This window comes from Alosa sapidissima, chromosome 12 (assembly GCF_018492685.1).
Source record: "Alosa sapidissima isolate fAloSap1 chromosome 12, fAloSap1.pri, whole genome shotgun sequence".
Taxonomy (NCBI): Eukaryota; Metazoa; Chordata; class Actinopteri; order Clupeiformes; family Clupeidae; genus Alosa; species Alosa sapidissima.
In genome coordinates this window covers 30,283,212-30,295,711 of record NC_055968.1, presented here as the reverse complement: position 1 = coordinate 30,295,711, position 12,500 = coordinate 30,283,212, and the positions used below count along the sequence as shown (strand labels likewise).

General features: G+C 44.4%; 2 protein-coding genes across 6 annotated transcripts in view; both read right to left on the bottom strand.

The window, feature by feature from the left end:
* lmx1a (LIM homeobox transcription factor 1, alpha) overlaps positions 1-1,697 on the bottom strand; it is a 16,029-nt gene extending 14,332 nt beyond the window's left edge. Inside the window, exons 1-3 of the mRNA XM_042057251.1 lie at positions 1,466-1,697; positions 1,161-1,211; positions 560-740 (exon numbers count right to left, since the gene is read on the bottom strand). Of these exons, the coding sequence (XP_041913185.1) occupies positions 560-740; positions 1,161-1,191 (212 nt within the window). The 5' untranslated portion in view covers positions 1,192-1,211; positions 1,466-1,697. The remainder of the gene's footprint in view (positions 1-559; positions 741-1,160; positions 1,212-1,465) is intronic.
* Positions 1,698-3,886: 2,189 nt separating this feature from the next.
* The window catches only part of rxrgb (retinoid X receptor, gamma b), a 26,081-nt gene continuing 17,467 nt past the window's right edge, over positions 3,887-12,500 (bottom strand). For 3 of the 5 annotated variants that reach the window (XM_042057249.1, XM_042057248.1, XM_042057247.1), the window contains exons 3-10: positions 9,728-9,869; positions 8,037-8,222; positions 6,946-7,109; positions 6,579-6,708; positions 6,177-6,309; positions 5,691-5,782; positions 4,725-4,830; positions 3,888-4,098 (exon numbers count right to left, since the gene is read on the bottom strand). In XM_042057249.1, the coding sequence (XP_041913183.1) occupies positions 3,951-4,098; positions 4,725-4,830; positions 5,691-5,782; positions 6,177-6,309; positions 6,579-6,708; positions 6,946-7,109; positions 8,037-8,222; positions 9,728-9,869 (1,101 nt within the window). In that variant the 3' untranslated portion in view covers positions 3,888-3,950. Of the gene's footprint in view, positions 4,099-4,724; positions 4,831-5,690; positions 5,783-6,176; positions 6,310-6,578; positions 6,709-6,945; positions 7,110-8,036; positions 8,223-9,727; positions 9,870-12,500 lie in introns of all 5 variants that reach the window. The other 2 variants (XM_042057250.1, XM_042057246.1) reach the window with 2 other exon arrangements.

Genomic DNA, 12,500 nt, shown 5'->3' with positions numbered 1-12,500 from the left:
TAATGGAATTTCCAAGAATGTGGATTGCCTTCTGTCGTCTCCTTGCCTCTCGCTAGGTGGTGGCTCCTTTGGAGGACAATGTGGATTAGACGGACATCCAGACTCGAAATGAACAATACAACACACACAAGCAAGAGTGTCTTTACGTTGGAGATGCTCCTTCAAGAGTCAGAGTCAGGCACCGACACACCACGGGAGACAAGGAGGACAAACAGAATAGCCCGAAGGAACATCACCAGGGGTCAAAACACACACACACCGCAGCAAGAGCCATGGATTTTGTTACTGGTCTAAGCTTCATGTGTAACTTTCACTGACAAGTCCTTTTTTTACAAGCTTTTCACATTCATCATGGACACGGGCATTAACAAATGTGGGCAAGAAAATAGGCCTACGGAATAAGTTTTAGCCTATACAACTCAAAGCTGTAGTCCAACTGGCAACACAGTCTTACCTGACATATAGGCTACAGACAAAGAACTACCTTCACCAGTGCCCTGTGGTTGTGTAGCCTACGTTTAATTGAGTTAAAGCATGCATGATAGGCTAGGCTACTTACTTAGTGTAGTCGCGCCTGCAGTAAAGTTTGTTGTCTCGCAGAAAGCAAGAGTGCGTGAGGGGCTCGCGGCAAGTAACACACTGAACGCAGCTTTCATGCCAGAGGCCGTCATGCACGCGGAGCAGGTATTTGTCGCGGATGCGCAGGTGGCAGCCCTTGCAAACGGCGCTTGGCGTCAAATCTGTGGGCAGAACAAGTGAAGTTAAGATTTGTATTACCTTACTGTCACCTAATTATACTTCGATAGTGCGTGGCTGCTCGATATTTTACAGGTTAAATTGCTGTCAAGAAATATGAGAGTCGGCTAGGCTATATATTGCATCTGTTTATTATAGGCTAGCCTAATATGTAGCCTATAACTATTCTGAAAATATATATGATAATAATAAATAATAATACTATAAAAAACAAATGAAAACACGGCAGCCTACGCCTAGCCTATATTTTATTTAGGCCATTAGATTATTTTCAGTCTTTCACTCTAACTAATTAGCTGTCCTCTAACCATTGTCATTGTTTATGTTTATCACGTCTTGAAGACAAGTTTTTGAAAAGTTAAAAAAGAACGAGTTGCGGTGTGTTTGTTGAGCGTAAAACTCACCTGGTAGTGGCAGCGGCTTGCCTTCTACCATCGTCACTGAAATTAGATTTTCTGTCACAGGGAACAGATCAAATACAATCTGATCATTTTAACATTTTAACAAAAATAAGAAAAGTCTAATTCACTTTAATATAATCTTAGCTATATTTGTTTTTTTAAACAGCATCAATGTTAAGACACATCTAAACAAAAAGTTCAGCTTGTCTTGCATGCAGTCCCTTTGTTGTAAACGTTACAGTCAGTAAACAGCATCATAAATATTTATTGTCGGTCTGTATAGGGTATAAAACAGTTGCATACGTTACCACAAAGTCTTCAAAAGGCATACACTTTAACCTCGGAGTTTCTTTATTTTATTTCCTGAGCATCACGGCAGGTGTAAGGAATGTAGCCTATGAATCTGTTCAGCGAAACCGAGGTCATACGCTATCCGCTCCCAGAGTAGGCTAAATACACACCGAAGAAAGTTTCGCATTGACGGATGTCAGCAGTGCTGCCCCCCGCTCGATATTGATCAGCTGTGAGTTAACCCATTTGTAAAAGAACCTTACTCCCCTCTTCCTTTCTTCATTCTCTAGTCATCCTCCCTCTGTCCATTCCTTTTCCCTCCTCCCATCCTAGTCCTAGCCACCATACCCCCTGCCATATTCGAGGCGTGGGCAGTGAATCATGTTTTTTTGGTTTTGTTGTGGACGGAATAAGCCACTGCTCAAGTAAGTTATTTTATTATTATAATAGCCTATAGTCGATGTGTGTCTTAATTGACGGCAACTATACATTAAATATTAAAACGAAAGTGTAATAGGAAATAACGTTATTTACTGTAACCAGTTAGCCTATAAAATACGCGCAATGGCTTAATTCTTGCACTCAGGCACTAATATTTGTTTAATTGCGAATCTCAATTGTTGATGTTGTAGTCTTTCAGTTCAGTATGATGTGAAATAGCCTTAGGCTATCATGTGCTAATGTTAGAGTTGAAGTTGACATCTCGTGGTGCAAGGGGAGAATCTATAATCAATGATCATGCTGACTGATACATTAATTTGATCATACAGAACATATCTCACATTTACAGGTAAACTTAGCCTAGGCCTATCTTTTCACCACAGCACCCTTAGACCTTAGAACAATTGAAAGGGTGGGTGTGGGTTCTTTCCCCTAGACCTTCACAAATAAGTCAAACTTCTTTGACATAGCCTTAACATAAAGAATAGTCAATAAGGTCCCTCACCTCGTCTGAGTCGACTATTTTAAGGGAAATAAAATAGTCCGACTCCAACATGAACTAAATAAAACAATTCCATGCAACACCAAACCGGCTAAAGCCTAACACAATACAGAATGACAGTTTGAACAAAGGCAAGTCTACAATACACATGGGACACCACTCTCAGAAAGTAATGTCTCAAGTGCGGCATCTTTTCATCGTCACAATAAGTGACTAGGTAAGTGAAAGTCCACTCTAAGCAAAGCGGGAGCCGTCTAAAGCTGGCATCATGTGTAGGATCATGTTTTTGCCTCCAATAATCATCTGTCTGTAATTGGCTCTGCAAAATCAGTTTTACTTCTTATTTTCGATCATCCCCAGGTTCCTGCCAGGCCACTGGAGAATCACGATCCATGAATTTTGTTACAAAAAGAGCGCCACCTGCTGTCTATTTTGCCCAGTGCCTGCACGTGCTTATTTTTGACTGCAAATAGCTTGAGAAACAGTTTGAGAAACCTGTGTTTGCTGATAGGCTACTACAATACGTCAAGCAATGTGACTGTATTTACAGACAGTAAGTGCAGTGTAGGCTACTGATCAGTTTTTTTTATTTAAAAAAATGTGAAAACTGAGCAGAAGGTTTTCAGACCTTTTGAAGGAAAATATGGCATTTTTGTTTGGAGAAGTTTATTTTATTATCTACTATTTATTATCTGCAATTATCTAAGAGGTTATCTATTAACAGTCTTTCTATCTGACTGTCAGTGTTCAGTTTAAGAGCTACAAGCTGCTACAGTGACTGTCAGTACTGCCTTTGATTGATGCTCTTGTAATATTTAGATTCCAATTAACAGTGCAAATGGGTGGTTTGGCAGCTACACATTGCGCATACAATAATACCTACCTATACATCCAACAGGAGAATGACAAGAGAGTAGTCAACACTACTGATCACAAATAAAGCACAAGAAAATAATTTAAATATTTTTATTCAGACAGAATTCTAAAATGCATTTTGTTTAAGAAATTTAGTTTTTTTTTTGTTTTGTACACTTATTCTTTGAATAAAATAAATTCTCATTATTGCATTGAATCGCTGTTAGCACAGATACCTGATATCATCTATTTACACAAAAAATGTTTTTTTTTTTATTCCTCTCTCTTTTAAACAAGTTTACAACAAATCTATTAAAGTTAATTTTCAACAGTGTTCCTTAACCCCCCCCCCCCCCCCCCCTCCCTCTACCTCCTGACTCCATCTCCCCCAACCATCCACCACGTCTTCATACAAACCTTCACATTATTTAATAATTTTGTGCTTGGTACAAAACATGTAGTTTATAGCCGCCGACTGTGCTCATTGCAGGGGCTGCTACGCTGGGGCGCGTTTCCCAAAACCACGGTTGCTAAGTAAGTTAGTTAGCAACTTTGTTGGGTGCAATGCCATTTCCCCATTGCCAACCAACTAAGCTGCTAACAGGTTAGCAACCATGGTTTTGGGAAACGCACCCCTGGGTGTGCGCTCAGCAAAAAAAAAAAGAAAAAAAGGAGGGGGGGGGGGGGGGGGGGGAGGCTTGGGGTCATGTGATTTGGTGGGGCGTCTCCAACATCTCCATGAGGAATGTGTCGATGGGCGTGTCCCCGATGAGCTTGAAGAAGAACAGGTGTTCCAGACACTTGAGGCCGATGGAGCGTAGGGCGGGCAGGCGCAGCAGCAGCTTGGCAAATCTGTCAACAAGAAAACAAACAAACACAAACACAAACACAAGCAGGGTGTTATTGTGTGTACTGTGTGGTTGTTCTGCATGTGGTCTCTGTGTGTGTGTGTGTGTGTGTGTATGGTTGTGTCTGTGTCTGCCCATCCAACCCTGTGAGACTAAGTTTGATTACAGTAAACTACTGTGTTGGGGGTGGGGTTCAACCCAGCAAGGCTTTTTTTGCAGCAAATACATTGTGGAGAACAAATGACACATTTGTGTAAGTATAAGTATAAGTATAAGTATATATACTTTTTTGATCCCGTGAGGGAAATTTGGTCTCTGCATTTAACCCAATCGGTGAATTAGTGAAACACAAACAGCACACAGTGAACACACAGTGAGGTGAAGCACACACTAATCCCGGCGCAGTGAGCTGCCTGCTTCAACGGCGGCGCTCGGGGAGCAGTGAGGTGCATTTACAGGAAGCTATTTCGGGACATCCGAGACAGTGTGAGACTCATCATTCAGGGGAGGTGACCAGGCTTTATTTTACAGACAAGAGTGGAGGCTTGTATATACACCAGCCTCCGCAAACCAACACCATTGTGTGTGTGTGTGTGGTGTGTGTGTGTGTGTGTGTGTGTGTGTGTATACCTGCCAGGTTGATCTGGGTATTTATGTTTGGTGTACGACTCCAGCGAGGCGTAGACCTTCTCCCTTAGAGCCTCCACCTCCTGAGGGTTGGACAGGCCTTTGGCATCTGCAAGAGGAAGAGCAGGACAGCGGACATGACCACTGAGATAATCCAGCGATAGGAGATCAAATCAGCAGTGAATAAGAAAAGAGCCGAAACATACGAGCACACAGAGGTGACAGACAGGCAGAGGGAACGAGAGACTACAGGGGCTATGAACCAACAAGAGACTACAGGGGCTATGAACCAACAAGAGACTACAGGGGCTATGAACCAACAAGAGATGACAGCACAACAGAGGAGACATGCAAAGACAAAGCAAAAGCAGACTAGCCCATTCGCGCCGGATGCTGCACGACGCAACAATCTACGTATCTCCCACCGGTTGCTGCATAGCGCAACATTGAATCTCCCGCTGGTTGCTGCATAGCGCAGCATGCTTTTTATTTCATGTTTCTAGGTGCTACAGAGGCTTAGATATTAAGGTTTTGGTAGACGTTGACAATTCTTAGTATTTTTTTCAGAAAACCCTTAGGAAATAAGGTTATTTAGTCTAGAATGCCACAGGATTTTAACAGGCATTTTAGGAGTAAATGGGTTAAAGCAGACTAGAAAAGGTAAGTGCCCAGAAGACAAGACCAGAGATTTTCTTATAGGGGGAAATAGCAATCTTAGCATTTTTCTCATTGACAAAAACACAACGGCTAACTAGCTTTAGATCACTTATCAGCTACTGTATGCATATGAATAAGTTGGGGGAAAGAAATGAAAGATTGTAACAGTGGTAGTATAACTGAAAATGGCCAAACTGGTTTTGCAAAGTAGGAGTTTGTTGGGGGTACTTTAGCCACTTCTTCCATGGGATTGTATTAAAATGTACAATTACAGTTACAATAATACACACACACGCAAATACACACACTCACCAGGATTGAAAAGGACAATAGCCCTTAGGCAGCCCAGCTCGGTCTTGTCCATCTGCATGTCCTTCATTTTGGACACCAGCTCAGTTAATACCCTGTAATGTAAAACATGATATATATGTCAACTCGGCCATCACAGTAACTCCTCTTAGTGTATATGTGACCAGAGGAATGTGGTTGGGTGCAATGCATGGGTGCAAGAATCCACACGCGAGGTCTGGAGACGGTTGCGTACGTGCAGGACTGTTGAAAATGCTGGCGTGCAAAAATCTGCCGGCCTGTGCATTCCAGGTCCTATGGGTGTGTGTGTGTGTGTGCTTGTGTGTGTGTCTGAGCCTGGCTGGCGTGGGCGAGTGGGCGGACTTGCGAGTGTGTGTGCGCGTCGTGCGTGACTGTTTCGCGGCGGGTGGCGGCCAGCGCGCTGATGCAGATTCGTGGATTCATGTGCGCGCTTGGCGCTTGGGTGTGGCATGCGCTGCACACACACACCTGTCAAAGATGGAGCCCACGCCCGCACTGTGAGCGCTGCTTCTGTGCACGTGCAGCCCAGTGGCCAGCAGGATCCCGTCCTTCACCGTCACCGAGCGATGAGAGAAGGAGGCGATCAGGAGCTCGTTCCATCCTGAGAGGAAGAGGGTGGGGGGGGGGGGCGGAGAGAGAGAGGATTGTGTTAAATTAATAGTTTATGGTTTGCCTGCTAAATAATACATTGTAAAATATTCAAATATCCTAACCAATAAGGCAATATGATCATTATTGATAAACAGTGGGGAAAGGAATGAGAGATGCTTGCCTGCACAGGTCAGTGTTCCTGTGTGTGTGTGTGTGTGTGTGTGAGAGAGTATGTGTGTGTATCTGGGAATTCCTATGAGTGTGTATGTGTGTGTCTACCTGCACGGAGAAGGATGACCTGGTCGTCCAACGGGAGGTCGGAGAAATGTGGGATGCGTTTGGCCCACTCCACCAGAGTAAACAGCTGCTTATCTGCCGCCTGGCAGATGTTAGTCACAGGGTCGTTTGTCTGCACACACACACACACACACACACACACACACACACACACACACACACACACACACACACACACACACACACACACAAACACACAGATACACACACAGAGACACAGACAAAGTATGCAAACAAGAACAGCCATTAATACATTTCTTCTTAATTAACATACTGTACATAGCAAATGTTTTGCAATCTTTTGCAATTAAAACAACAAAAGTGGACAACCTGTCCACTCCAGACTCACCGAGTTGCTGGACCCTCCCTCCACGTAGGTGGTGTCTGTCTTGGGCTCCACGGCGAGCTCGGCGTCGAGGATCTTGTCCACGGGCATGTCCTCGTTGAAGCTGCTGGTGGACTCCACCTCGTTGTCGCTCTTCTCCTTGCCTCGCTGCCTCTCCTCCTGTACAGCTGCAGGAGCACCCAGAGGTCATCAAGTCAGACACAATCTGTGGCGTGTGTGTAGTGTGGAAATTGTTTGTGTGTGTATGTGTGTGTGTGTGTGTGTGTCTGTGAGTGTGTGTGTGTGTAAGGCAAGGCAAGGGAAGTTTATTTATATAGCACATTTCATACACAGGGCTAACACACACACACACACACACACACACACACACACACACACACACACACACACACACACACACTCTCACACACACACACACACACACACACACACACACACACACACAAACAATTTCCACACCACACACACGCTCAGCCTGTCTACGCGCTTCCGCTCAATTTAATCTCGCTTCAGTACTGAGACTTGCACAGATGTGCCTTCGACAGATTTCTCGTGTAGAAAACCAACCGAGAGCCACCAACCAACCAGCGAACAGAGGCTGTGGCTGGAAGCGATCACGTTTAAGTTGCAAGCCTATCGTTATCATTGTGTCCGCCCTGGTTAACTTACGTCATTACCAAACGTGTAGTGATTGGTTTAAAGGAACTCCAATGTCGCCTGGCTAGACTCTTTGCACGAAAAGAAGCGAAGTCAAGAGTCTGGTTTACTAGGCTAAATTCCATGTGCTTTACATAAGTGTGTATGTGTCATGCATGGATTAATAGGCATTAATCTGCCAACATAAACACACATAAAGAGCTTTGTTTGCCCTCACTAATTACATTCCAGAAATGTGATTAAAATATTTGTAGCATATTCTTTAACACCTGTGGGTTCACAAAATACTGCCTCTGTGCATGTGTGTGTGTGTGTGTGTGTGTGTGTGTGTGTGTGTGTGCAAGGTTACCTAATACAGTGATTTAGCATTTGTGTTTCTGTTGTGTTTTTGTGACCCACTAACCCCAATGTGCTTATGAAAGTCAACTGTCACTCACACACACCTTCTCTCTTCATGCCCATGGCCAGACACTTCTGGTAGCGGCAGTACTGGCAGCGGTTACGCTGGCGCTTGTCGATCAGACACTCCTTGCTGTCCCGACATGTGTAGGTGAGGTCCTTCCGGATGGTTCTCTTGAAGAAGCCCTTGCAGCCTTCACAGCTATACACCCCATAATGCTTCCCTGTAAAGCGACAGAAAAGACAACGGCTGTTTTCAAGCCAGAAATGTGTGTGTTCGATTCCTGAGTTGCTGCAGGGGGACTATCCCTGCAACTGGTGTCTGTAAATTGCTTTGGATAATAACAGCATCGGAAAAATAAATAAAAATAAAAAACTAAAGGCCTACAGTGCACACACGGACGGCGACGTGACCGATTTATGGCAGGCGACCGGCAAAACGGAATAGAATCTATTGAAGTAAGTGGGGCTACGCACGCGGCAAGTGGACCGCCGGGCCGACCGTCGCCGTCCCATCGCTCTAATCGGCCCCTTTCTATTTGTCAGGGCGATTTTGATACGTCATGATAGAAAACAGCTGTCTGGTCAGTGTATGTCCACTGAATCGATGGGCGACCGCGTCGCCAGTAGTGTGTGTAGTAAAGCGATTAACAGGATTCCGCTGTGGCATTTCACTGTCACATCGCTGGCTGTGTGTGCTGGGCTAAGGAAGGGTGAGGTGAGCTGGGTGAAGCTGAGGCTGAGGTGTGTGTGTGTGTGTGTATGTGTGCGTGTGTGAAGAGCACACACCCGTTGAGGTATTTTTCTACCTAACTGAGGGCTACTAGTTCTGGATCAAAATGAAAATCGGTTCTTGTGTTGCTTTGATGAACACAGACACATTCACATGCGAGATGTTTCACTATGATTTTCTTATTTACAGTAACTAACGTGCCAAGTTGTTATAACTGTTTGGTAACCTGTTTTCTATAGGATATAATAGCAGCAGGGTACAGACATCCAGTTCACAATTATCTCTCTTTCTGTCTATCTAGGTATGTGTGTATGTGTGTGTGTGTGTGTGTGTGTGGTGTGTATGTGTCTGTGTGTGTGTGTGTGTGTGTGTGTGTGTGTGTGTGTGTGTGTGTGTGTGTTTGTGTGCATGTGTGTGTGTGTGTGTCTTTGTGTGTGTGTGTGTGTGTCTGTGTTTGTGTGCATGTGTGTGTATGTGTGCGTATGTGTGCGTATGTGGGGCGGTGGTAGTGTAGTGGTTAAGGAGCTGGGCTAGCGTGCAGTGCAATAGCCTGAAAGTTGTCGGTTCAATTCCCGGCTTCCACCGTTGTGCCCTTGAGCAAGGCACTTAACCCCAAGTTGCTCCGGGGACAATGTGATCCCTTGTAATATAGCTGACATATGTAAGTCACTTTGGTCAAGAAGTGTCTGCTAAATGTAATGTAATGTAATGTAATGTAATGTATGTGTGTGTGTATATGTTTGTGTGCGTGTGTGCATATGTGTGTGTGTGTGTGTGTGTGTGTGTGTGTGTGTGTGTGTGTGTGTGTGTGTCTGTTTTTGTGTGTGTGTGCGTATGTGTGTGTGTGTGTACGTGCGTGCGCATATGTGTGTGTGTGTGTGTGTGTCTGTTTTTGTGTGTGTGTGCGTATGTGTGTATGTGTGTGTGTGTCTGTTTTTGTGTGTGTGTGCGTATGTGTGTGTGTGCGTATATGTGTGCGTGTGTGTGTGTATGTACCTGAGGAGCGGTCTCCACAGATGGCACAGATGTGTTTGGAGAGTGAGCCGGGGCTGGTGCACTGGTAGTTGATGTTCCCCAGTGACAGACCTGGAGGAGGCTTAATGTCTTCAGAGCTGCTCACGTTGTTCAGAGAGTTCATCTGAATAAAAGCGAGAGAGAGAGAGAGAGAGAGAGAGAGAGAGAGAGAGAGAGAGAGAGAGAGAGAGAGAGAGAGATACACACATACATTGACCTTCAACTGAAATTTCACTAGAATCTTATAGCACCATGTCAGCAAATGACTGGTGTCGGGTGTTATGCATGCCTTGTATTTATGGGGCTCCTGCAGTTCACAGGTTGACCAGTAGAGGGGGTCCTGCCCTCACTCCAGTCTCACAGGAGACCTGATCTACGTCACAATCTGTCAACCCATCTGCTGATCATCATCTATTTACTTGTCTGATTTTCATTTAGCTTCTTTCACTCCAGTACTGCTCATGCTTCACACATCACACACAAATATAAATAAAGACACACAAACACACACACATCCACATTCACACAAAGGCACACACACACACACACACACACACACACACACACACACACACACACACACACACACACACACACACACACACACACACACACACACACACACACACACCCTCTATGTACTAAGATGTTACTAAGAGATTAAAGAAACATGAGTGAGATGAAATGATTGAGCAATGGGGAAGGGTGCTGAGTTGCCTGCAATGAACAGGCCCTTTCACCACTTCCACAGGAAACAAGACAATGATCAACACTCCTGAATCACCACGCAAAACGGCACCAACAGCCGCTAAGTGAGGCAATAATGGATCTGCCAATGACCAGAACATAAAAACAGACCAAAAACTAAAATGGGCAGATTGATGTTAACGATTCCGGGGTAAAGTTGTGACCAAAAACTGACACCACAGCTTGCAAAAAATTATTTACAGTTGTGTACAATGCCATGCTTTTGTTATATGAAGTCAAAGTTATGTGAGATGGGATTGTTTACTGATATATAAATCAAATCAATTCAAGATAAAATGTATGGAGGCAGAACCATCTAAAACATGACACAGAGAAGGCCAACATCCCAGAATTTTTATAACCTTAACGTATATGTAACGTACACTAGTCAAAAGTTTGGGGTCACAGCAGCAGTTTTCAGATTACATTATGTGCTTACATAATGGCAAAACTCCCCAAATACTTCAACATTTCATGTTAAGAAACATTAAAATTACATTGTTTCATAATTTGTTCACACAGGTTCAGACAGAGCTTTATCATTACACAACTTTTCCAGCATTTTGTTACCCCTGTACCCAACATGTTGCTGGTATCAAATTCAAAATCAACATATAATTTCCATGAAATAGTCAAATTTGTCATTTTCAACATCTGATATGTGGTCTGTGTCCTTTTTGCAACTAAATATGAGTTTAAAAGATTTGCAGATTATTACATTCTGTTTTCATTTACATCGCATTTTACACAGCGTCCCAACTTTTGCTGATTTGGGGTTGTATATACCTTTTGACAGGTAGCGTATATATAGAATCTATATGCCATAACATGGTTATTTTGAAGCGAGTGTCGGGATATTTATTCCCATCCTTCCGGATTAACACCCTCCAATCAGACGAAGAGGAGATTGGGGAGATTACAGAGCATCTAGAGAAGTCGTCACATGAATGGCACACTCCCTGACAGGAAGTCAATTGCGGCAGATCAATCGCTCTGATTTGCAGATCCGCACTACGCCCGACTGACCCGGGTCAGGGGAGGGGAGGGGTGTGTGTGTGTGTTTGTGAGGGGGGGGGGGGGGGGGGGCGGGGGGGGGGTGTTGGCATCCAGGAACACTCTTGGTTTATCTCAGTAAACAGATCAAAATCTACAGCAAATGTTTGGGGAAAACTGCCCTAGTTTTTTTTCACAGTGGTGTGTGTGTGTCTCCAAGTGTGTGTGTGTGTGTGTGTGTGTGTGTGTGTGTGTGTGTGAAGGGAGGGAGCTGGAGCTGAGGTGGGAATACTGGTCTGGCCTCTGAGCCCTGACAAACACTACTGACCCATTTTCCACACTGCACAGCGAATGTCTGATCATAGGTTATTTATGACCTTCACTACAGTTCTCATGAGGAGGGGGGAGAGGATGGTCCACAAGCGGAGACTATGATGGGCTATGAGATCTCTTTCCCCCAGACCTTTTTTTTACTTTTTATTTATTCATTTGTTTGTTGTCTGTTTTGCATGTATGTCTTGGTGTCACGGGTACGCTGGCGACTAGGCTACGCGCTCCGTCCAGCATCTATTGTCTTTTCTTATGTGTCAATGACAACGTCTTGTATGTGGAGTGCTTTGGGTTGCACTATGTACATGTTAAATGCGCTATGACTTGACTTGAGCCACTGGTTTACAGACGTACATTACAAACAACATCTGCATGCGGGTTGGGACAATCATTTGTGTTTATGCATAAACAATAAGGCCAATAAGGTCCCACATTTCTGATGGACACAAATAGTATATACTCTTTTGATCCCGTGAGGGATATTTGGTCAGATTCCCAATCTGTGAATTAGTGAAACACACTCAGCACACACTAATCCCGGTGCAGTGAGCTGCCTGCAACAAAAGCGGCGCTCGGGGAGCAGTGAGGGGTTAGGTGCCTTGCTCAAGGGCACTTCAGCCGTGCCTACTGGTCGGGGTTCGAACCGGCAACCCTCCGGTTACAAGTCCGAAACGCTAACCAGTAG